General features: G+C 44.8%; 1 protein-coding gene across 10 annotated transcripts in view; it reads right to left on the bottom strand.

Annotated features, from left to right (window-relative positions):
- WDFY3 (WD repeat and FYVE domain containing 3) overlaps positions 1-26,869 on the bottom strand; it is a 319,930-nt gene that overhangs the window by 207,670 nt on the left and 85,391 nt on the right. For 9 of the 10 annotated variants that reach the window (XM_039539787.1, XM_039539793.1, XM_039539788.1 and 6 more), the window contains exons 3-4: positions 18,704-18,914; positions 9,014-9,137 (exon numbers count right to left, since the gene is read on the bottom strand). In XM_039539787.1, coding sequence (XP_039395721.1) covers positions 9,014-9,137; positions 18,704-18,883 — 304 coding nt within the window. In that variant the 5' untranslated portion in view covers positions 18,884-18,914. Of the gene's footprint in view, positions 1-9,013; positions 9,138-18,703; positions 18,915-26,869 lie in introns of those variants that run through there. The other variant, XM_039539792.1, reaches the window with a different exon arrangement.

Genomic DNA, 26,869 nt, shown 5'->3' on the forward strand with positions numbered 1-26,869 from the left:
ACCTGCACCTAAGTTTTAGAACTAAACACAAGTCAATCAATCGACTTGTAGGTCTAATATACTTTATTATTATACATTTCTACACTTGCAGCAGGCGTGGAAAGTAAAGAAAGTAATTGGCAAGAATCCAACAGATACATTTACACTTTTTTTTTTTTTTTTAAAAAAACATGGACTCCTGAATCTTCAATACCGAATCCTTTCATTTACAGGCTACATACACTGAAAGTGAGGAGAAAAAGGCTCACAGCAGTCCTTCAACAAACCAATTCTGAACCTGTTCACTACTAAACTGCGGCAATTTTAAAATAACAATAAATAAAGGAGGAAAGTAAGTGTGTTCTCAGTGTGGCTAGAAAGATTTTGTGTGTGGATGTAAATGGTATAGCAGCATTACCCAAAGGATTCTAATTAACTAATTTTTAAAATTATTTTTTTCATGCAGCCTTCCCTACTCTGACTTCCCTGTTCATTTCATCACTTGTAATGAAGGAACTAGTAATGCATTGTCCATGGATAACAATTTTTTCCACATTTACTGGCAACTGACCATCAAAACAGTTTAGAGAAAATACAAATTGGACTGCTTTTAGAGGCACCCCACCACACACACCTTTGCACATTACCTCTCTTTATATAATTTTTTATCATCGAAAATATGCATTAAAAATGTAAACAAAAGGGGCTGGTTCTTCTGAAATCCTTAACCACAATTCACAATCTCTAGATTTAAAGTAACATTAAATAACAGCATTTTACTAATGTAGTAATTCTGGCAGAGCTTAGCTGTATTGTCTTTAATTAAATAAATACTACATGATAGATTTCAGATCAAAGTCTATTCCGTAAAGAACTTCCAAATACAAAATTAAAATGAGAATATAAACCATGACTTAGCGTGGCTGGTCAAGAGCCCACCAAAAGCAAGAAATACTGTACAATTTCATAAAAGACGGTTACTCACCGTAGTAACTGTTGTTCTTCGAGATGTGTTGCTCCTATCCATTCCAGTTAGGTGTGCGCGCCGCGCACGCACGGCATCTCGGAACTTTTTTACCCTAGCAACACCGGCGGGCCGGCTGGCGCCCCCTGGAGTGGCACCGCTATGGCGCGTGTTATATACCCCAGCCGGCCCGTCCGCTCCTCAGTTCCTTCTTGCCGGCTACTCCGACAGTGGGGAAGGAGGGCGGGTCTGGAATGGATAGGAGCAACACATCTCGAAGAACAACAGTTACTACGGTGAGTAACCGTCTTTTCTTCTTCGAGTGATTGCTCCTATGCATTCCAGTTAGGTGAATCCCAAGCCTTACCTAGGCGGTGGGATCGGAGTGAGACGTGGCGGAGTGTAATACCGCGGAGCCGAAGGCTGCGTCGTCTCGAGACTGTTGCACCAACGCGTAGTGGGAGGCGAAGGTGTGGACCGAAGACCAGGTGGCCGCTCGACAGATGTCCTGGATCGGAACATTGGCCAGGAAGGCGGCAGATGAGGCGTGCGCCCTCGTCGAATGTGCAGTGAGGCGGCATGGCGGTACGCGAGCCAGCTCATAGCAGGTCCGTATACACGCAGTGACCCAGGAAGAAATCCGCTGGGAGGATATCGGCTCTACTTTCATGCGGTCAGCAACCCCTACGAACAGCAGGGGCGAACGCCGGAAGGGTTTAGTCCGCTCGATGTAGAAAGCGAGCGCTCTGCGGACGTCGAGGGTATTCAGCTGCTGTTCCCGAGGCGAGGCATGTGGCTTCGGGAAGAACACCGGGAGGAAGATCTCCTGGTGGAGATGGAATGCTGACACTACCTTTGGGAGGAAGGCCGGATGAGGGCGAAGCTGCACCTTGTCCCCATGGAAGACAGTGTATGGTGGGTTAACCGTCAGAGCGCGGAGCTCAGAAACTCGTCTCGCTGATGTAATGGCGACGAGGAAGGCCGTCTTCCAAGAGAGGTAGAGCAGGGAGCATGTGGCTAAGGGCTCAAACGGAGGACCCATCAGCTTGGCCAACACGAGGTTCAAATCCCAGGTCGGGGCAGGACGCCGCACCGGCGGGTACAAGCGGTCCAGGCCCTTGAGGAAGCGGGAAACCATCTGGTTTGAGAAGATGGACCGACCTTCCATGGACGGACGAAAGGCGGACACTGCAGCCAGGTGAACTCTCAAGGAGGAGACCGCAAGACCTTGCTCCTTAAGGTGCCAGAGGTAGTCCAGGATGGTAGGGACCGGGACCACGAATGGATTGAGACCTCGATGATCACACCAGAGTGCAAATCTCTTCCACTTTGCTAGGTAAGTGGAGCGAGTGGAAGGCTTTCTGCTCTCAAGCAGGACTTGCTGAACCGCTGTGGAACAGCCCCTCTCCGCGTGGGTCAACCACTCAGGTACCAAGCTGTAAGATGGAGGGACTGCAGGTTCGGATGGTGGAGTCTGCCGAAGTCCTGGGTGATTAGGTCCGGCCACAACGGAAGGGGGATGGGTTCCCAAACGGAGAGCTCGAGCAGCAGGGTGTACCAGTGCTGCCTCGGCCAGGCCGGCGCTACGAGTATGATATGGGCTCTGTCCCTCCGAAGCTTCAGGAGCACTCGGTGCACGAGCGGGAACGGAGGGAAGGCGTAGAGGAGGCGATCCGTCCGGGGTAAAGGAAGGCGTCCGACAGGGAGCCTGGCGAGCAACCCTGGAATGAGCAAAACCGGTGGCACTTCCTGTTCTCCCTGGAGGCAAATAGGTCTATTTGGGGAAACCCCCACCTCCGGAAGATTGTGTGGACGACATCTGGACGGAGGGACCACTCGTGGGAGAGGAACGACCTGCTGAGATGGTCGGCCAGTGTGTTCTGCACTCCCGGAAGAAAGGATGCTTCCAGGTGAATTGAGTGGGTTACGCAGAAATCCCACAGGAGCATCGCTTCCTTGCAGAGCGGGGAGGAGCGAGCTCCGCCTTGCTTGTTCACGTAGAACATCGCGGTGGTGTTGTCCGTGAATACTGTCACACAGCGGCGTTGCAGGTGGGTGCAGAAGGTGCGACAGGCCAGGCGGATCGCACGCAGCTCGCGGACATTGATGTGCAGGGCGAGCTCCTGGGGCGACCACAGGCCTTGGGTGTGGAGGTCGCCCAGGTGAGCTCCCCAACCGAGTGCTGAGGCATCCGTGGTCAGAGTGGCCGATGGAGGAGGGGGGCGGAATGGGACTCCGGCACACACGACCTCCGGGTCGAGCCACCAGTTGAGGGACACAAGGGTCGGCCTGGTGACCGTGACCACCATGTCGATGGGATCCCAATGCGGACGATACACCGACGCCAGCCAAGACTGGAACGGACGGAGGCGGAGCCGTGCGTACGCGGTGACATACGTGCATGAAGCCATGTGGCCCAAGAGGCGGAGACAGGAGCGCACCGTCGTGGTAGGGAAGGTGACGAGGTCCCGGATGATGGAGACCATCGTCTGGTGTCGAGTGCGAGGGAGACAGGCCCTGGCCACCGTGGAGTCGAGGACCGCTCCGATGAACTCCACTCGCTGCGCCGGAATCAAAGTGGACTTCTCGGCGTTGATGAGAAGACCGAGTCGCTGAAAGAGAGACAGGATTTCTGTCATCTGGTCCATCACGAGTTGTCGGGACTGACCTCGAACCAGCCAGTCGTCGAGATACGGGTAGACGTGTATCTGACGACGTCGGAGGACCGCGGCAACTACCGCCATGCATTTGGTAAATACCCTCGGGGCGGTGGAGAGTCTGAATGGCAACACGGCGAACTGGTAGTGGGTGTTGTTGACCACAAACCGGAGGTAACGACGATAGGGAGGATAGATTGCGACATGGAAGTAGGCGTCCTTCATGTCGAGGGCGGCAAACCAATCTCCCGGATCCAGAGAGGGAATGATGGTCCCCAAGGTGACCATGCGAAACTTGGGCTTGAGCAGGTACTTGTTCAGCTCGCAAAGGTCCAGGATAGGACGAAGCCCCCCTTTCGCTTTGGGGATGAGAAAATAACGGGAGTAGAACCCCCTGCCCCGCCTGTCTTGAGGCACTGCTTCTATGGCACCCACGCTCAACAGAGTCTGGACCTCTTGTAAGAGGACTTGCTCGTGAGAGGGGTCCCTGAAGAGAGACAGGGAGGATGGATGGGAAGGAGGGGGCGAAACAAATTGTAGGCGGTATCCCGACTGGACCATTTGAAGCACCCAGTTGTCTGTTGTTAACTGGGACCACGCCGAAAAGAAATGGGAAAGGCGGTTGTAAAATAACGGGGAAGGATCCGGTAGGGAGAGAGATGGGCCGTCCTCGAGCGTCCCATCAAAAGGCCTGCTTAGCCCCCTGAGGGGCCTTGGAAGCGGCCTGGCCCTGGTTACGGCGGTTGCCAGAGGGACGACGGCGATTTTGGGCCGGTCGCCAGCTGTTGTATGGCCGATACCGCTGCTGATAAAAGGGCCGGGAGGGCTGCTGACGGAAGGACCTGCGCTGCGTCGCCGGCGTGTGCATGCCGAGAGTACAGATTGCAATACGGCCGTCCTTCAGGGTCTGTATTTGAGAATCCATCTTTTCGGAAAACAGACCCTTTGTGTCAAAGGGCAGGTCCTGCAGCGTGTATTGGACCTCAGGCGGCAGGGTGGAGGACTGCAGCCAGGCGATGCGCCGCATCGTCACGCCGGAGGCTAAAGTCCGAGCACCTGAGTCCGCAGGGTCGAGGGCGGCCGTGATGGAGGACCTAGATGATCTCCTTCCCTCTTCCAACATCGCCGCGAACTCTTGGCGGGAGGCTGTTGGCAGGAGCTCCGTAAATTTCGCCAGGGACGTCAAGATATCGAAGACGTACCTGGCGAGGAGGACCATCTGATTGGCTATACGCATTTGCAGACCGCCAGCGGAATAGACCTTACGGCCTAGCAGGTCCATACGCTGCGCGTCCTTCGATTTGAGTGCAGGGGCCGGTTGGCCGTGCCTCTCCCTATCGTTAACCGATTGGACCACCAGCGAGTCCGGGGTCGGGTGAGTATATAGATACTCATAGCCCGTGGGAGGGACAGAGTATTTGCGTTCAACCCCACGGGCCGTAGGAGGGACGGACGCAGGCGTCTGTCAGAGTGTGGTGGCATTCTTTTGAACTGTCCGCACGAAAGGTAGTGCGACGCGCACTGGAACCTCTGCCCCAACTACATTTGTGATGGGGTCCTCGTCCTCCTGGACCTCCGCTATCGGCAGAGCCATAGCCGTCGCCACGCGGCGAAGGAGGTCCTGGTGCGCCTTTAAGTCTATGGGCGGAGGCTCCTTCGTCGACGCTCCGGCCACCGCTTCGTCAGGCGAGGACGAGGAGGACAAGCCCTGGATGACCGCCTCCGAAGATGGATCCGCCGCGTGCTCGTCGGGGGGGGGGGGGGGGGGGCGGGATGCACGGGCCCCTGGGGTTCAGGCGGTTTAGAATCCGCGGCTGGCGGCGAAGGGGCCGTTCGGCTGATTGTCGCCTCTGGTACCCTGCGCTCGGACGCGAGGGGTCTCGGGGGGGAAGGGCACCCCCTGAGCCTCATACTGGGCCCAGGGAACCCAGAAGCCCCACGGCTGTGCCCCTTGAGGATGGCCCTGCGGGGTGGGCGGCAGGTCTCCGTAGCCCTCCGTCCGAGAAGCGACCGACGCGGGGCGGGATGGCCATGGAGGTGCCGAGACGCTGACGGAGTGCGCTACGGAGTGAGGCAGTCCGTCCCCGGATTGCAGCGAAGAGCGATGCTGGTCCGCTCGGTACCGGGATGGCGACCGGGAGTGACGTCCGTCACGGTGCCGGGAGCTCGACCGGTGCCGGGAGCTCGACCGGTGCCAGGAGCTCGACCTAGATTGAGACCTGCGGTGCCGGGAGCGCCCGCGCGAGTCACGGTGCCGGGAACGGTGCTGGGATGGAGACCTCCGGCGGTGCCGACGTGATGGCGACCTGGACCTCGTGCGACGCCGGGAGTACGACCGGTACCGCGATGACGAGCGGTACCAGGACTGCGACCGACGTCTCGACGGCGATCGGTACCGCGATGGCGAGCGGTGCCGAGATCGCGAGCGACGGGACGGAGATCTGCCATAGGACCGGGAACGTGACCGGGACCGGGTGTGCCGTCCATGCCGCTTGTCCTGAGACGGTGGCCGGGTCATTCTGGCCGGCTTTCCCGCCGACACAACAGCCCGCACTGGCGGTGCCGGGGGCCGGAGGCTTGGTGCCTCTAAGAGCTGAATCAGCTCACGCGCGGAAGAGAATGTCTCCGGCGTTGACGGCAGCCGGGGCTCAACCACGGACGGTACCGGTGAGCGTGGCGGCGCCGGACTCGACGAGCCTTGTGGCGCCGGAGTCAAAGGTCCGGTGCACGACTTGTGCACAGTCACCGCGGGGGCCGCAAGTGGCGCAACCGCTTTCGCCGAGTCCTCTGCGCGAGCCTGCGCTAGCGCCTTCGCCACTTTATGCTTCTTTGAAGGCGAAAGCGAGCGGTGCCGGGACTTCGTAGCCGCTTTCTGAGGCTGTGGTGCCGCGGAGCCGGAGCGGCTCGGTGCCGCCGGTGCGCTCTGTACCGAGGAAGCTCGCGGTGCCAGCGCGGACGGTGCCAGGGGCTGGAGCGACGCTTCCAGCAGGAGCTGCTTTAAGCAGATATCCTGCTCTTTTCGAGTTTGCAGTTTAAAAGTAGAACAGAGCGAACACTTATCTGTTCTATGCCCTTCGCCCAGGCAACGGAGGCAGGCGTCGTGCGGGTCTCTGACGGGCATAGGCCTCTGGCACGCTGCGCAGGGCTTAAAGCCCGGTGCTTTGGGCATGAGCCCGCACCGGGTGAGGCAAAGGGGGAGACCCCACCTTTTACCTTATCTACACACTAACTATCATACTAACAAACTGTAAAACTAATCACTAAACTAACTATGTACAAACAAGAAGTGAGAGCTAGGGTTGTGGAGGACAGAGAGCACTCCACAGTTCCAACTGGCCGTCACGGGCGGTAAGAAGGAACTGAGGAGCGGACGGGCTGGCTGGGGTATATAACACGCGCCATAGCGGCGCCACTCCAGGGGGCGCCAGCTGGCCCGCCGGTATTGCTAGGGTAAAAAAGTTCCGAGATGCCGTGCACGCGCGGCGCGCACACCTAACTGGAATGCATAGGAGCAATCACTCGAAGAAGAACTGTGCTTTACTAATCCATGCATTTTATAATCCATCTAAAATAATGCCTGTCTCCGCTTTGCACAAGATAAACAGACTGGTATTATGAGGTCTCCTATTACTAAGAATTCATTATTTTTATACATTATAGTACGGTAAAGTACACTCACATATACATATACATATAATACTTTCACTACTACTTGCACTTTTGTTTGTTCACTTAATTTAGTTATTAGCGTAGTTCAGTGTTAGTTTGCTGATGCACCATAATATTCTGTATTACCTATGAAAAAATCAACATTAAATATTGGATACAAGATCTACAAACCAAGTAGCATGCAAATAAGCCAAGTTCTATTTATACAGACAATTGTTAAGAACTTTTATAAACAGATAAATCAATTTCAATTAACTAACGGCAAGATTAGTACAGAGTTTCCAAAACACACACACACACACACACACACACACACACTCCCTTTTAAGGCACCAAATTTCTCTTAAAATAATTTCTTCTCATACCTCAAAGCGTCTAAATTTTTACATAACATATACAATAATACACAACTAACAGCTTTTATCTATCTACAAGCATGTTTACAAACCAAATTCTCTCAAGATAAACATGCATAACATCCACTGAAGTACCAGACTCATCAAAACTCACTGAATCTTAGAAATTTAGGATTGGAAAGCAGTTCAAGTCCAACCCCTACATACTGAGGCAAGACCAAGCAAACCTTGAACATCCGTGGGAGGTGTTCGCCAAACGTGTTCTTAAAAACCTACGACAGGGATTCCTCAACATCCCTTGGTATTCTATTCCAGTACTTAACTACCCTTACAGTTATTAGGAAAATCTTTCTATGTAACCTAAATATCCCTTTCTGCACATTAACTCTTGTCCTACCTTCAGTGGACACAGAGAACAACAGATCACCATCCTTTTTATAACAGCCCTTAACCTATTTGAAGGCTGTTATCAGGTCCCCACTCGGTCTTCTTTTCTCAAGACTGAGCATGCCCAGTTTGTTGTTGTTGTTGTTTTTGTTTGTTTTTTTAAATCTTATCTCATATGTCAGGTTTTCTAAACATTTTATTATTTTCACTGCTCTCCTCTGGACCTCTCTAATTCCACAATTTTCTTAATACACAACCTTGTAGTCCTGTTGGACTTTGCCATTTGAAGTGGATTACTGTAACTCAGTCTACCTGAGCAACAAAAGGAAACTGAAGCTGGTCCAACACGCATCACCCCACTTCATAAATGGCACAGACCATAAGAGCATTTAACAACAGCGCTCCGCCATCTGTACTCTCTCTTCATTCACCACGAGATCCAAACTGAGACACAGGTCCTCATCCTTAAAATATTGAATGGACAAGATCTTTACACTCTGTGCTGCTGCCGCTCCCTCAATACCACCAGAGATACAAAGGAGCCTTACCAGACAACACATGGTCACGCTATCAGAAGACTGAAGGAGAGTCTTTTCAGCTGTGAGTCACCTGCTAGGCAACTCTCAGAGGAAAGCAAGAAGAGCTCAAGCCTTGCCATATTCAGGGTACAGTACAAGATTCACATCCATGCAAAGACATTTATCAAACAGAGCAGAAGAGACGCATGGCAACAGTATTCTAGGTCTGAGAATTTTTGTCTTACTTTGAACAAACTTGCTATTATCTTGTGATAATAATTAGCTATGGTGCTTTAGAAATGCTTTTAGAGATTACACATATCTGAGTGTAAAAAAGTATAAATACATGCAGTACCCTCCCAATACTCATTTTATAAGCATCCATACAGCTCTCACAGAAGAGAACTCATTGGCACATTACTGACTTCTCTGGAATGCATAACACACACCTCACAAGACCTACTCTATCACCCCAAGCACTACCTGTGGACTTATTTGATGCTCTCCGTCGAATTTCAGTCACCATCAATCGTGACACTTGTGTAGTAAACTGCAGGAGGTCAGAGAATTTTTCTGTCATTGTACATGGAGGAGCATTTCCAAACACCTAAAGACAAGAGAAAACAGAGTTTGTAATGTGGTAATATTTGTTGCAGTTTTTCCACTTGCAACCAAATCTCTTTTACCATTAGGAATTTAGCACACAATTGAACAGAAGTTTTTGAATTCAACTCATTGTGTTAGATCAGGGTGTGACAAATCCATCTGTCCCAGTGAATAAGCAGACCTACTTTGTCAACTTTCGCAGAATCTGAACTTCAATTTTTTTTTAAGTTAACTTTTTACCCCTTTTGGTTGCAAAGTTAGCTTTCTAAATATGAGTGAAGCCAATGTAGTGTGTCTTCCTAAGCCTGCTCCACTATCTTTAACACAGCTCAGAACTTTCACTCTGATACAGTTTTTTAACTTTTGCTCTTTTCTGTTTCTCTTCTTCTAGCTTCATGATGCAGCACTTTGGGAAGAGACAGGCACAAAGGTTATTCACGAGAAAGGAGGACTCAAGAAAAATGGAAGCTAGCAAAGAAGGGGTAGACCTCCTCTCTTTGCAGCAGCAGGGAGGTTTGAGGGAGGACATCCTCCTCACTTGCAGCAGTTTGTAAGCTCTGCAAAAAGAAAACTAGAAATGCCAAAGTTTTCCAGTTTTGATGCCTAGAGTTAGACACTTATGGCCTCATTACTCAAAGTTGCTAAGCACCTCCCACTGACACTAATGAGAACTACAGGTACATTACACATCCAAAAATCAAGCCATTAAATCTATATTTAGGCATCTAAATAACGATGCTCTGATTTTCCCCTTGAATACAAGGGGTGCACTTGGTGTTCAGTACTTTTGAAAATGAAGTTTTATTCAGATGCTCAAAACAAAGGTTATTTATCTGGCACTGGAGTTCTTTGAGATGGACTCTTCATAGGTACACTCTTGGGACAGGCACTTACCGGTGTAGCAGAACAGTGGAATCTTCTGTAAGCAGTGTCTGTTAGAGCACTCATACACCCCTCTTATGCCTCCCCTCAATGTTCAAGTACGTTCTGAAAGAGAGACTATAAAAAGGAGAAGCAGCAGCAGCAACTGCCACCTCAGTTCCTTATACCGCTAATGCAGAGCCTAGATTAACTAGGAGTCCACAGGCGAGGGAAAGAAAAGAGGGGAGTGTGAACACACGGCGTTTGCCTCAAAGAACTCCAGCTACAGGTACTACTTCTTCATAGGTACTCTGCAATAGTTAGGTCAGCAGTATAAGAAAAACAGATGGTGGGACACAGTGTCCTAATTAAATGAAGACTGGAGAACTGCCCTGCCAAACTGGGCATCAGACCTAACAACTGTGTCTTCCAGATGGCCACTTTACAAATCCCAATTTGAGGAACATGTCTAAAACATGCTGTAGAAGTAGCAGCTGCTCTAGTAGCACGTGTTCCGTGAAACATTTCTATAACTCTTCTATACACTGTCTGATCCACCTAGACAAAATCTGAGTAGAAACAAAACTAACTTTACAGTTAGTCACATTAAAAAAAACAACCACAAACAGCTTATATGAAGTCCTATAAAGAATGACTCTGTTCAGTTCTTCTTGAGCTTTCACAAGCTGGTCATCTACCTATGGGAAAACAAAAAACCCTCATCTTCTCAAGAAAGCTGCTATAACAGAAAGACATTTTGTAAAAACTCTGAGTGCAGTAGAAAGACCAGAGGAGGGGTCTGTACTGGAAATGTTCTTGACCCAAGGAAAATCTAAAAGTATTTTCTGTGAGTTGGGTTGTATACAAATAAGCATCCTTGAGATCTAGAATGGCCAATGAATCTAGATAGGTGAGTGAGGGTCTAGATAGGCGATAATCACCACAAGGGTCAACATCCTGAACTGGAACATTCAAATGTACTTGTTTAATTTTCACAGATCAAGGATGTGTCAGAAACCTCCATTCTTCTTTGTAACAAGGAAATAATGGTAATAGAAGACCTGATTACTAAGACTTTCTAAAACTTCTTCTATTGCTCTGTAAAGTAATAGAGAATGAATGGCTGCTCTTAAAACCCTCTCATGAGAAGACTCTCTGAAAAGGGGAGAGAGCAGGATTGTTACAGAAGAAGGGTCTGAAACTGTATGGTGTAACCCTCTTTTATTATATCCAACACCCATCTGTCCATAAAGATCTTCTGCCATTTGCTGTGACAGTGGACAGACTTCTTCCAAAGGGTAGAGAAGTGTCCTGTGTTAGTTTGCGGCTCTCACTCTCGATGTCAAACAAGAGGTCTAACAGTAAGTAAGGAACAAGTGGCAGAATTGTTCTTGGGTCTCATTTTAGATTTGGCTGATTATTTTCTATATTGAGGTTGCTGTGAAGGATGCTGCTGCGATCACCATTATTGATACTGATATCTTCTTTGAGTGTAGTAAGATAAATGATGAAAATGGCAGATAGTATGGCTTTGGTACCTAAATGCAGAAGTAGGAGTTTTCCTTCTAAAAGGCTGTCAAAGTCCCAAAGATCTTGCTATGGATCTCATCTGTCATTTTCTCTAAAACTTTATTTCAGAATGGAAAATTCTGACACTCTCTCTCTCTCAAATGAAATCAGTCTCAAATCAGTTTCTGATTTCACTTCAAAGGGAAGAGAAAAAGAACATAACCACATGCATCTTCAAGGAGTTATAGAAGATACTACTAATCTTGAAGCAGCATCCGAGACACTGAAGGATGCTCGTCTAAGAGCATGTTTAACCCCATTTTGTCCCTCTTTAATAAGGACATTAACTAACTTCCAATGCTCTTCAGGAAAATTCTTTTTATAAAAAATGAACTTTTATCCCCAAGATGAAATTGGTACCTAGCCATGACCACTTGACAGTTAGCAATCCTCATACTCAAGGAAGTAAAAACAGAACAAAATCCCAGCTTCCTTCTCAAGGAATCAATTTTTTCCCCTTCTCTGTCATTAGGAGTGGAGTGTAAATAACCCAGATCTTGCAGAGGCATCCGCAGTACAAACAATGAAGAAATTAGGAGGTGGGTAAACACAGGAAACCCTTATAAGGAATTTGATATAAATTTGTCTGCTTTTTTTGAAATGGTGGGTTATTACATACTCATTTCACTGGCTGCCACAGACCTTCCAACACTGAATACTTTGTTGGTAGAAACAGTACTAAGAATATCAAAAGACTAGATGAGGTGCTTCTTCTAAGGCGACAGATGGTAGATTTAATTTTGTTACCATTCTGCTGACAAGCTCATGAAATTGAATAGTGTCGTCTAAGATGGATGAAGCTGATCCAATGCCCACATTTTCCTCTGTAGGGGAGTCACCTTCTAATTACTGTTCATGCTGCTAATGGTAAATCTCTTTCCTTTTCCTCTTCAGAGTGTATATCGTGGACAATGATAGGTGACCAATCCCTTGCTGTCGGATACAAAGGTCTAGGATCCGAGCAACTCAGATGTGCCTCTGCCTTGATACAGAACTGAAGGTGTAGATTTTAATGGGGGCTGGTAGTGAAACCTCAGAGTTGGCCAAAATGGCATGGCACCCAGGGTGGCATCTGCCAATTACCCCAGTCCAGCACTGTATCATAGTCATCATGAGTAGGAAATTTCGGAAAGGCCGTATGTGAAAAGTGTTTCTCAGAAGGTACAGATAAGGGTTGTGGTTCAGGATATGTCATCTAATCTGGCTCTTCCTTCAGAATACAGATCTGATCCCAGATCTGACAAAGGGATTATTGCAGAAACAACTGAAGCAGGGATGTGCAGCAGAGACAAAGGAGATACTGTCTTCCTCAGCAACCCAGGCCTTGGCTACACTTGCAAATTTGCAGCGCTGCAGCAGGGTGTGAAAACACACCCTCTCCAGCGCTGCAAATTGCGGCGCTGCAAAGTGCCAGTGTGGTCAAAGTGCCAGCGCTGGGAGCGCGGCTCCCAGCGCTGTACGTTATTCCCCACAGGGAGGTGGAGTATGGACAGCGCTGGGAGAGCTCTCCCCCAGCGCTGGCACTTTGACTACACTTAGCGCTTCAAAGTGCTGCCACAGCAGCGCTTTGAAGTGCAAGTGTAGCCAAAGCCCCAGTAGGAGTTTTACACCGTGGATGTAAATTACCTGTAGATCTATGTGGTGAAGTACCCCTTCTGTCTCTTGTCTGGTGGGGAAAACTGAAAAGATTTTTATGTCCAAATATCATTTCCCCAATTTCGATGAGGAACTGAAAGGATCTGAGGAATGATGCGGATCCAAGTGTACTTGTGCTGTAATAATAATAAAATAACTAGGAACAATGGAGATATAGTGTTCTGACAGCTTCCTTGAAACCACTGCATGGGCACGTTCTAATAACACGTTACCTTGAAGTCCAAGAAGACTTCAGCTCTGTACTTAATTCTTGATCCAAAGGATCCAATGAATCCCCTGAACAGGTAATCTTCCTCGCACCCCAATAAGTAGCCTTCTTTTTCCTCGGAACTGAGAGTCCCAGATCTGAAGAAACATCTGTCATATTTTGCCCCTTCTCCATAACTGCATCAGTCAAAGGCTGTACCTTTCTTGTAGCTCAGTCCAAAGGTTAAGCTACTGTATGCTTGGTCATTTTGGAACTGGAGCACAGTGCAGAAGCTTATGTTTTCAACATACTTGGCTTTCTAGATTTGGCATTGCCCGATGCTCATTTGGACCTCTGATTTTTCGTCTCAGAAACTTTCAAAAGCTCCAATTCAAAAGGTTTTGCAATTAAAGATTCCTGAAGTAAGAGGGCTTCAAGTCTATTCTGCCTCTTTCTTCTGGAAGGTGGGGCAAAAGGTGCCACAGATGGTACAATATGAAGGAGGCTGTCAGGGTTCCCCCCTCCCAACCCAACTCTGAACTTTAGGGTACAGATGTGGGGACCCATATGAAAGACCCCCTAAGCTTATATTCTACCAGCTTGGGTTAAAACTTCCCCAAAGCACAAATTCCTTTCCTTGTCCTTGGACGGTATTTCTGCCACCACCAAGTGATTTATACAATTCAGGGAAAGGTCACTTGGAATCCCTATCCCCCCCCCACCAAATATACCCCCTAAACCCGTTCACCCCCTTTCCTGGGGAGGCTTGAGAATAATATACCAACCAGTTGCCTTTGCAATGTGAGCAGAGACCAGACCCTTTGTCTTCATAACACTGAAATCAATCAGGTTCTTAAATGAAGAACTTTATTTAAGAGAAAAAAGTAAAAGAATCGCACCTGCAAAATCAGGATGGAAGGTAACTTTACAGGGTAAAAAAAGATTTAAAACACAGACGATTCCCCTCTGGGCTCAGCTTCACAGTTACAAAAACAGGAATGAAACTACCTCTATAGCATAGGAAAATTCACAAACCAAACCAAATTCACAAAAGATAACCTAACTCATTTCCTTGCCCTACTCACAGTTTCTGTGGTTTTAGATGGATTATTCCAGGTATATTTTCAGGAGATGTTGTACCTGCTTGGCTTCTCCCTCCATCCGGAGAGGGAACAATACAGAGAACAAAAAAACAAATCCTCCCCTCCCCCCCCCCCCCCGTTTGAAAGCCTCTTCTTCCCTCATTGGTCCTTCTGGTCAGGTGCCAACTAGGTTATTTGAACTGCTTAACCCCTTACAGATAAGGAAATCCAGTACAGCTGCCAAGGAGGGATTTGATGCTACTGCATCCATAAAGGTTGCTACCCTTCCCCCTATTCAGCACAAGGGCCCTCTCCTAAACATTTTAAACATCAAGCGCGAGCACCTGATGCAAAAAAGACCATGGAGCCTGATGAACATATCTTGAATCTGTGTTTCTTGATATTTGAATCAGCCACTGAACTGGGCTGATACTGAACTAAAACTTAACAGTAATACTAACTACTAAAGACTAACTAGCTACAAGAAAAAGGCACTTATCAAGAACTGCTACAATACACACAATCTGAAGATGGTTCACGTCCGAACTGAGGCAGCAACCTCTGCTGTGCCTCCTTTTATGGCCCGGCCTTCAGAGAGTGCTTGAATGGTGAGAGGAGGTTTGGAAGGGTGAAGCAAGGACTCGATCAGGCACTGCTTACAGAAGGTTCTACCATTTTGCTGCACTGGTCAGCGTATAGCCCAAGAGTGAGACTATGCAGTTACCCAAAAAAAATTTTTTAAATGGCCAGGCTCTTCCTTTCCAGCAACTGAAGTGCAATATTAAATTCTGGTCACATGGATACAAATATGGAACCCCCAAAATTGGCTCCAGCTTCAGCATCATGGTGGAAGTCTCAGAACCCTCTCCACTTCAGGCACAGCTGCTGGCCTCTCTCTAAACCAGTATTCCTTGATCTCATTAACACAATGTGCACACCCCCAACTCCCACCTCATTATCAGAAAGTTCTATTTTTAATAATTTAAAGAGTTTGGGGTGAAGAGAAAAAAAAAGTTTCCACGGAACATACAGCTAGAAATCAAAACATGATCATCATGAAGAATGGTGTGTGGAAATATGAAATTAAAGTTAACAGAAAATAATAATTATGGAGATCAAACATTAAAAGACAGAGGAGATTCAGATTTTAGAGAGGTTGTAAACAAAGTGTGACAACATTTGGCAATAGCCTAGATTTCTACTGGGAGAGAGGATTCCAAAGAGGACAGATTAAAAATATCTGAGAGAAAGAATGGATCATGATGTCAAAAGAAAAAAAGAAGGGGTTAAGAAAAAAATAGGGAGCTCAGTAGAGCCCTGCACAGATACTAAATTTGTATCTGCATCCAATTCATGATCTGCAAAAATGATCCACAGATATCTATGGATTTGCAGGGCTCTAGAGATCAGTTATGGCTGGATTGAATGTACACAGCAGTACGCCCTACAATATGACAAGCTGAAAACTCGGATACATGAGACCAATAAGTTTATGAGACAGAAGAAAATTAATGAGTCTTCAGCACAGAAGTAACAAAACGTGGATGCAGACAAGATCAAAGGAAAAAGCAAGGGGAACACAGGCAGAACTCTGAGATTTATACAGAGAGGAAAGGAGAGGAGCCTTATCAAAGATGAGGCTGAAAGAGCAATCAGAAAAATTAATGGAGAACCATGAGAGGAGAGGCCCATGAAAACAAAGGAAAAGAGATGTCCAGGAGAAGGAAGTGATCAATGCTATCTAAGAAAGGCCAAGGAGGATGAGGTTGGAGTCAAAAACCAGACAGTTAGCCAAGGAGAACCATTTGAGATATTAGTGAGAGAGATTCTAGGGACAGGACAGGACAGGGCAGCAACCAAAGTGAAATGGATTTTAAGAGCACGTTTCTTTCAAAGAGATTGGAGTCAGTGACTAGTGTAAAGGAGACCTGATTACAGGGAGAGATGAGGAAACAGAGACAAGAAGCAGAAGGAGCTAATGATGGATCTTGTTAATTTTCTCCTTCAAGTTTGCAAGGTCCTGGGCAGAGACACTAAAGACAGTTTGCTGTCTGTGTCTACACACAATTACTGCAGTTGGTTTTAAAAGAAATTAACAGTTAATTTCATCATCAATAGAATTTCTAGATAAAACAGGGTACAATCATAGTAATAAAATCTAGTTATTATAGGATCAGGATGGAACTTTCTTAAGAACATAAGAATGGCCGTACCGGGTCAGACCAAAGGTCCATCTAGCCCAGTATCTGTCTACCGACAGTGGCCAATGCCAGGTGCCCCAGAGGGAGTGAACCTAACAGGTAATGATCAAATGATCTCTCTCCTGCCATCCATCTCCATCCTCTGACAAACAGAGGCTAGGGACACCATTCCTTACCCATCCTGGCTAATAGCCATTGATGGACTTAGCCACCATGAATTTATCCAGTTCTCTTTTAAACACTGTTATAGTCCTAGCCTTCACAACCTCCTCAGGTAAGGAGTTCCACAAGTTGACTGTGCGCTGCGTGAAGAAGGACTTCTTTTTATTTGTTTTAAACCTGCTGCCCATTAATTTCATTTGGTGACCCCTAGAGTTCTTGTATTATGGGAATAAGTAAATAACTTTTCCTTATCCACTTTCTCCACATCACTCATGATTTTATATAACTATCATATCCCCCCTTAGTCTCCTCTTTTTCAAGCTGAAGAGTCCTAGCCTCTTTAATCTTTCCTCATATGGGACCCTCTCCAAACCCCTAATCATAATCATTTTATTTGCCCTTTTCTGAACCTTTTCTAGTGCCAGTCTTCCTCGTATGTTTACAATTAAGTGATTCATCAGGTGTATAAGATATTTACTTTTTAAAATATCAACTACTGATGGATCACAGATTTGTTAGTATTACAGTAGCACCTACAAGCTCCAACCAAGATCAAAGCTCCATTATGTCGAGCATTCTACACACGCAGTTCATGCCCCAAAAGGGCTTATAACCTAAATAAACACAATAAAAGGTGGGCTGGGAAATGGAGGCAAAGAGGGAACTCGGCCAAGGTCATGCAGCATGTTCAGTGGTAGAGCTCGGAACAGAACCCAGGGAACTAGATTGGGACTCAGGAGACCTATCTACTTGATCACGCTACTTAATAGGTTAATTCAATATTACAAATCCTTTGTTCCTGAAAAAAGAGTATCTTGTATGGTGGCAAACTGTGGTGCAAATGTGTGAACTGCCTAGAAAACGACATTAACAAAATATTTTGACATTGGCTGGTCATTCTAAACAGCATGTAACTAGTTTAATACGTCACACTGTAAAAATGAAAAAATAACCTTTAACAAGCAAATTTTAGGGGTTTTTTGAGTTTGATAAATAACTTTTCTTTTCAGGTTTGCTTATTAAAATGTTTGATCTTCAATTTACTGATGCTTCCAGTCTCCCTAATAGTATATACAAGCACATACCTGCAAAAACCTCAAACAATTGCATTCCTAGATCTCTCTCTAGTGGATAATACTATTCTACAGAAATACATGGTGCCTTCCAAAGTACCTGAAACAGTCCTCAAAAGAACTACTCATATTAAAGTAGCACAATAACTGAGACACAAAAGACTTCCCAGTGTTATAAAGAAAACCTCTCTGGGCTGGGGACTTGGGTTTTTCCAGTGCAATGTGGCATCACAACTGGGACTGGGAACTGAAAGAAGTGTCAGCATCAAGTGAATCATTTCTGAGTCTGAATATAACCTGGGCTTTTGAACGTACAGACTCAAACTTTCATGTGAAAGCAAGATTTTCAAAATAGTTCGGAGACAATCTCGAAGCTAGTTTAGATCCCTACTTTAGAATCAAGAGTTAATAAAAGGGAACAAAACCTCAGGCTGCTATGCACCCTTAGAGATTTCGTAACATAACATCACTTTAAACATCAAAAAAGGAAAATGTTGGCAACTAAAAAAATTTATCATTTCTGTCGTGTTTCCACTGAATATTCCCAATCCCTTCAATTCTAAAGGAAAACAATCTCCACCAAATTTAGATTATAAATACTCCTGGGACTTATCTACACAAGGAAATTAGTGTGGATTGAGATAGGGTGTGAATTTGTCTATGCAGTGAGTTAGTGCAGAGTAGCTAGTGCACATTAGCTACTCCAGGCTTTCTCCCCCTGTAGACAAGATCTTAGCCAGCACCAGAAAAGTCTCTCATCAGATCACCTGGCTTACCCTGTTAAACACTGGCAGCATCATGTAAAGTTTTTCTTCCTGTTCTTTCTGGGTCATGTGCCGAGGAGGATGACAAAGTTCTGTGAAGAGCCGGCGCAGATGCATCAACCCTAGAGCATTATCCTGAGGGCTACACTCCTCCTGCCGTGGCCGGCCCATGATTCTCTTGACCATATTCATCTTTGCTGAATTCTGGAAATCTCTTTCTATCCTGTTTAGAAAGAAAAATAAACTACTTGAGTAAAATTCATACAATGACAAAAATATTTTTCACATTTAAAAAAATAAATAAAGCAAGTTAAAAAATGCACCTTCCCAACAATCATAAATACTGTAGCTAGATTTTTTTAAAGGCCAATATAATTTAATGTACTATAACAATTGGCATGATGTGTTCCAAGATGGGGAAAACTGAATCTTATGTTTCAGGCTTCAAGTTGATAGCATTTCAGTACTGCTGTTTGTAAAATACAAGCTCTTTTAGAATTAAGATGTCACAACTTTAAAATGCTACTGAAAAATCCAATACACCTCTACCTCGATATAACGCTGTCCTTGGGAGCCAAAAAATCTTACAGCGTTATAGGTGAAACCGAGTTATATCGAACCTGATTTGACCCGCCAGAGCGTGCAGACACCCCACCCCTCCCGAGGGCTGCTTTACCATGTTATATCCGAATTCGTGTTATATCGGGTGGCGTTATATCAGGGTAGAGGTGTACTTTACTCCTACAAGTATACCGTATGCCAAGTGTCCATTTTACTTTGAGATTTTATTCTAGAAAATAAATATCCACACCGCATTACTAATGTGAATTTATTCATTATTATATGAAAATAATTCTAATGGAATGTATTATTAGTGTTTAACTTCTTAAAAGATAATGATAAAAGATTTCAGAGTCCAGAAAAAGAAAAAGCAGCTATATTCTTCTGATAAACTGGACCTTAATATTTTTTACATACTTAATCTACAGTCTAGTCAGACACTTGGAAACATGGTACAGTGCTATTACATATCAAGCCAGGCCTACACAATATCCCACCAAGCTGCAAGAGACCAAAAATCAGGCATGGACCAAGACTGATGCCAGCAAACAATTTTGTACAATCACAGAATTCTAAAAATGTAGGGTGGGAAGGGACCTGGAGAGGTCATCTAGTCCAACCCGTTGCGCTGAGGCAGGACCAAGCATACCCAGACCATCCCTGACAGTAGTTTATCTAACCTGTTGGTAAAAATCTCCAGTGATAAGGATTTCATAACTTCCCATGGAAGCCTATTCCAGTGCTTAATCATCCTTATAAGAATGTTTTTCCTAATATCTAACCTAAATTTCCCTTGATTAAGCCAATTACTTCTTTTCCTTCCTTCAGTGGATATGGAGAACTATATGAAATATGAAATAATTCAGTAGACATGGAGAACTATGGATAATATAAAAAACATTTACAAAAACAAGGAGTCAAAATTTAAAAAGTCTGCCTTTTCTTTCAAATCTACAAGTCAGCAGTTGTCAGTCCATGCTGGAGAGTCTCATTGGCCCGTTGAACGTGAAAAGACGTTATATGACAAAACCACAGAAGTGAAAAGTCCATACGTTCATTGAGTTTATTAAGCCTTAAAATCAGAGTGATTAATACATAGTATTGTTCAAACTGAAATGGAGTCAGTGCTAATCAGAGCCCCAAAGCTATTCCCAAACTCTTGAATATGACTTAATTATGTTACTGTCATTAGTACAGTAATGTGAAAACTCAAAAGACACCAAAATAGAGTATTCTGTCTCAAACTGAAAAAGGAAATTTTAAAGGCCCAAATGTTCACAGTTGAACAGAAAAACTAATTTATTTCATTTCAATAAAACCATCAAATATTCTTTGCTTTAAATGAAGTCAGAAAACACTAGGAACTCTAAACAGAGTAATAAATCAGTCCAGGCTGTCAAGCCTAATGGATAACAGCAGAGCAAAATAGTGCTATAAGGGAGACAGATTTGGATGCAACCTTGGGCCTTTTGCAGATTGACTTACTGGATAGTAGTGCCTTTCACATCCTTCTTAAGCATACACCAACAGAAAAGCCATCTCGACTGCCTTGTTAAACCTACCCAAACAGTATGCTATGCAAAAAAGGAAGACTTGCATCTTCTTATATACTTCACTTGCTGATTAAAAAAAATAAAAACAAAAAAATTTGCTAATCAGAAGTCTTGATTAAGATTAGATACTGGAGTGAAGAAATATAAACAGCCATCAGAATATGGATATGCTGACAAAAATCATGTACTATACCTCTGTAGTTGGATTTATGTTTAAGGCAATACGCAATGGATTCATAAGATCTGGGTTCCAATTCCATCACTAGCCGAATTCCTGTGTGGCCCTGGGTAACTCAAAGCTCTCTGGACCTCAGTACTCTTATCCATAAAATGGAAATAATAAAAAGTTACCTACTTCATAGGGGTGTTCTGCAAATATATTCAGTAGTGTTTTGTGGCATACTGATACACAGGGGCGGCTCTACAAATTTGGCCGCCCCAAGCAATCATGCCCGGGAAGCGCCCCCGAGCCGCGGGAGCAGCGGACCTGCCGCGGGCATGACTGCGGACGGTTCGCTGGTCGCGCGGCTCAGCTGGACCTCCCGCAGCTGCGGACTGTTAGCTCGTCCGGCGGCTCCGGTTGAGCTGCCGCCGTCATGCCGGCGGGAGGTCCAGCCGAGCCGCGGGACCAGGGAACCGTCCGCAGTCATGCCTGCGGCAGGTCCGGTCGTCCCGAGGCTCCGGTGGACCTCCCGCAGGCATCACTGCGGCAGGTCCACCAGCCCAGCCTGCCGCCCCCCTGGGAAAGGGCCGCCCCAGGCGGGTGCTTGCCCCGCTGGGCTCTAGAGCCGCCCCTGCTGATACAACAGTGATGGAAGCCATATAAACACCTACACAGCTAGATCAGGAAGACTAGTTTTTCCTTGCCCAACTTTCATGATTCTGTTCAACATCTCCGTCAGTCAATCTGTGATGCATACTGTAGGAATATAGGCCCACATTAGAGTGAACTATGGTTTTAAGCTGAGCTTGGATGTTAGCATCAGTGGTAGGCCCGAAGCCTATGACTACAAAGAATGAGAAGGAAGAGTTGTTTGTGTTCCCCTCACAGATCTCTGCCGCTTGCGCTTATAAAGTAACTGACAGCCCTAATAACCTATTATTGCTGTCAATTAATTTCAATTAATCACACTGTTAAACAATAGAATACCAGTTGAACTTTATTAAATATTTGTGGATTTTTTTTGCATTTTCAAATATATTGATTTCTATTACAACACAGAATATAAAATGTACAGCGCTCACTTTATATTATTTTTATTACAAATGTCTGCACTGTAAAAATGATAAAGAAACAGTATTTTTCAATTCACCTCATGCAAGTACTGTAGTGCAATCTCTATCGTGAAAGTTAACTTAAAAATGTAGATATTTTTGTCACAACTGCACAAACCAATGTAAAACTTTAGAGCCTACAAGTCCACTCAGTCATACTTCCTGTTCAGCCAATCGCTATGACAAACAAGTTTGTTTACATTTATGGGAGATACTACTGCCTGCTTCTTATTTATGTCACCTGAAAGTGAGAACAGGGCATTCGCATGGCACTTTTGTAGCCAGCGTTGCAAGGTATTTGTGTGTCAGATATGCTAAACATTTGTATGCCCTTTCATGCTTCAGCCTCCATTCCAGAGGACATGCTTTCATGCCGATGATGCTCATTAAAAAAAATAACACGTTTATTAAATTTGTGACTGACCTCTTTGGAGGAGGATTGTATGTCTCCTGTTCTGTTTTACATCCATTTCATGTTATAGCAATCTCGGATGATGACCCAGCACATGTTGGTTTTAAGAACACTTTCACAGCAAATTTGACAAAACACAAAGAAGATACCAACGTGAGATTTCTAAAAATAGTTACAGAACTCGACCCAAGTTTTAAGAATCTCAAGTGCCATCCAAAATCTGAGAGGGGCAAGGTGTGGAGCATGCTTTCAGAAGTCCTAAAAGAGCAACACTCTAATGTGGAAACTACAGAACCCGAACCACCAAAAAAGAAAAACAATCTTCTCCTGGTGGCATCTGACTCATATGATGAAAATTAACATGCGTCAGTCCGCTCTGCTTTGGATCATTATCAAGCAGAATGCGTCATCAGCATGGATGCACCTCCTGTGGAATGGTGGTTGAAGCATGAAGGGATATGAATCTTTAGCACATCTGGCACGTAAATATCTTGCAACGCTGGCTACAACACTGCCATATGGACGTCTGTTCTCACTTTCAGGTGACACTGTAAACAAGAAGCGGGCACCATTATCTCCTGCAAATTGTAAACTTGTTTGTCTGAGTGACTGAACAAGAAGTAGATTCAGTAGACTTTTAGGTTCGAAAGTTTTATATTGTTTTATTTCTGAATACAGTTATTTTTGAAACATAATTCTACATTTGTAAATTCAACTTTCATGATAAAGAGATTGTACTAAAGTACTTGTATTAGGTGAATTGAAAAATACTATTTTTTTTACAGTGCAAATATTTGTAATAAAAATAAATGTAAAGTGAGCACTGTCAATTTTGTATTCTGTGTTGTAACAAACCAGTATATTTGAAAATGTAGAAAATATCCAAAAATATTTAAATAAATGGTATTCTATTATTAACAGTGCGATTAATCACACGATTAATTTTTTTAATCGCTTGACAGCTCTAGTTATTATCCTTTATGGGGATAAAGCACACACTTGGCTATTGGGTTGCACAAGTATTTGATGAGAGCAGAGGAATGGTGAGAATCAGGAATCTTGCACTCCATTCCAGGCTCTCACTCAGGGTATGTCTACATGGGGATAAAAAACCCACATCTAGTCCAGGTCAGCTGGCTCAGGCTTCAGGGCTGAAAAATTGCTACGCTAATATTTGAGTTCAGGCAGAATCCCGAGCTCTGGGGCCCTGCAAGGATGGAGGATCCTAGAGCTGAAGCTCCAGTCCAAGCCCAAACATCTACACAGCTATTTTTAGCCCTACAGCCCAAGCCCTGCAAAACCAAGCCAGTTGACCCGGACCAGCTGCAGCCAGGTTGCGGGGCTTTTATCCCTGTGTAGATGTACCCTGAGAGCACAGGAATGGAGTATCCCTGCTCTCAGTTCATGTGCCTGACTCAGCTTGGCCTGCAACAGCCCAGAGATATAATTGCAGAAAGAGTCTTGCTCGACCTTGGGATTGAGTATACCTAGTAGAGATGGAATTTTGGGGAAAATTTACCAGCTAAACTCTAAATTTCAATTGAGCATGAACACAAAGGTTTCTTAGCTATATTTGGGCAGATTTTCACAGTGACAGCAAAAGGCACATTACTAACAAAAAATTTCTATTAATCTTCTTTTATGAATAGCTCTGGTGTTCCTATGCTGTGGAGTAGGGACTAGAAACATGGCAGGGACATGCCCTTTTTTAATATGAACAAAACAATGTATTTTTTCCTAGCCTCCTGCTTGGAAACTGCTGAACCATTTTGTCAGAAGTTAAAAAAAGCCTGAGGCACATACATGGAGAATTTCAACCTACATGGCTAAAGTGTGGCAAAGTTATAAGCTACTGAAAACAGGATCTTAAAATGGAAAGTGTTGGGCAAAATAGGAGGTGCTACCAGTCCTGCCTATATTAAACCAGATCTAAAACCAGAACTGAAAGAAAACCAGGTAAGAGAAACACCTGCATACCCACTTAATTAAGACCTTACTTACAAAATACTTCTCACACACTTCTTAAATGGAAGAAAAACTGAAGGTGTAGCTGCTAGCACAGGGGTTCTCAAACTGGGTGTCGGGACCCCTCAGGGGGTCGTGAGGTTATTATGTGGGGGGTCATGAGCTGTCAGCTTCCACCCCAAATCCCGCTTTGCCTCCAGCATTTATAATGGTGTTAAATATATTAAAAAGTGTTTTTAATTTATAAGCAGGGTTGCACTCAAAGGCCTGCTATGTGAAAGGGGTCAAAAGTTTCAGAATCTACACACTGTTCTTAACAGCCCATTCACACACTATCAGGTGCAACTGCACCTGTTCCTAGGGTCTGACTTTTTAACCAATTTAAATATCGGCATCACTGCAAACTTAAGCCTCAACTTCAATCCCATGTTTTTCTGTTCCTAGGGTTTTTCCTGCAGAACATTAGTGTCCTAGATCATAGTTCCCTCTGAGCCCTGCACTCCTAACTAGTGCCATACAGTCTGCATCTTTTATAATAAAAACTGATTCTCTATTGAAAATTTCAGCAATTAATAATACATGGAGATATACCTATCTCATAGAACTGGAAGAGACCGAGTCCAGTTCCCTGCCTGCACTAACAGGACCAAGTACTGTCCCTGACAGGTGTTTTGTGTGTATATGCACGCCTCCCAGATCCCTAAATAGCCCCCTCAAGAATTGAACTCACAACCTTAGGTTTAGCAGGCCAATGCTCAAACCATTGAGCTATCCCTGTCTGGCAACTATTCAAATAGACGACTTCCAGTTATACCTATTCAAGTTTATGTAAAACAACACATTAAGATATATGATCTAACTGAAGTTGCTGTCCAACAAAATCTAAAACTTCATAATTGGGTAAATAATAATTAACTACAATCTTACACCAAATGCTACTCACCACAAAGGTAGCTCTTTATTTTTTTTCAATGTAACTTAACATGTGTGTGTCCAAAACTAGCTACATTTATAATCTAGCGAGGAAAGTTTATATATTATATATATATAAATCCACTACTAGACTACAAAACTTCAAAAGTCAAGGAACTCCTTCATTTAAGACATTTAAATTGAGACTAGAATGGAGACAGCACTAAAAAGCCATATTTAATAGCATATTCAACCAATGTTTTTATTTGTGGATCACCAGAAAGAATCCATGGACAATAAGAAATAGCTCTGTGAACTGCAGTATGAGAATCATTAACTCTAGGGAACAAAACTACACCAGTATGAGAATGGATTACATGAATCAATGGGTATTTCTGATCTCTAACACCATGATTCATACTCCATTTGAATGGAATTTTTAAAAACCACTAGTGTCTGGTGTTTTTAGAAGACTCTTCCTGGGAGGAAGGGCTGCTATCAAAGACTCTCAAACAGAGCCATAGGAAGTCAGTCCCCAGAATAAGTTTTTGAGGGGCATTTTTGAAACTGTTCCTGAAAGAGTAGTATAAAGATTAGATAGTCCCCAAGATGATTTCCCTCAAGGCAGATATTTTGGACGAAGTGCCATGAGATCACTTGCTAAAATAGCTCTCAGAATCTAAATAAGAACTTTATATCCCCCTTTATAATACTTCTTGACCTGATAAGAACTGAGTGGAAAAATCCAGCAGACACACCACTTGGAAAGCTTAACAAAAAAGCACTAATATACACATCTACATCTGACCTACTTCTGGAAGTAGTCACAGCTCTCTCATCCATGGTTAAAGACATAGTGATAACAAGAGATGTAACTCCCACTAAAAGGATGTGGCTGACAGGAAAACAAAGTCCTATTTGAGAAGAAAATTTGTGAAGCCACTTCAGTTGCCCTTGCATGCTTTTGCTACCTCCATTTCTTTGACTAGGGCCATTCTTGCCTGCACGGACTTCCTTTCAGATGCTTCCGCTTCACACTTAGAACATTTTTTTGTTCTAGGAGCAATGTTGGGCAGCAATATCAGGGCAGCTTTCATCACATGTGCTTCCTTTGAGAGTTGAAGATATGATGCAAGAGCAATAGAGTCATAGACTTTAAGGTCAGAAGGGACCATTATGATCATCTAGTCTGACCTCCTGCACAACACAGGCCACAGAATCTCACCCACCCACTCCTGTAATAAACCCCTAACCTATGTCTGAGCTACTGAAGTCCTCAAATCCGGGTTTAAAGACTTCAAGGTACAGAGAATCCTCCAGCAAGTGACCCATGCCCCACGCATCAAAGGAAGACAATAGGTTCTAAATCAGTGGCAACATCAGTTTCAGCTAACGATATGGAAAACAAAGCCCCGAAGCTAAAAAGTAAATGCAAAACATTTGGTCACCCTATTGATTAACATCTATATAGCATCTAGAAACTGGAGATGCCGGCCGCTT

The sequence above is a fragment of the Mauremys reevesii genome, linkage group 5 (assembly GCF_016161935.1).
Source record: "Mauremys reevesii isolate NIE-2019 linkage group 5, ASM1616193v1, whole genome shotgun sequence".
NCBI classification, from domain to species: domain Eukaryota; kingdom Metazoa; phylum Chordata; order Testudines; family Geoemydidae; genus Mauremys; species Mauremys reevesii.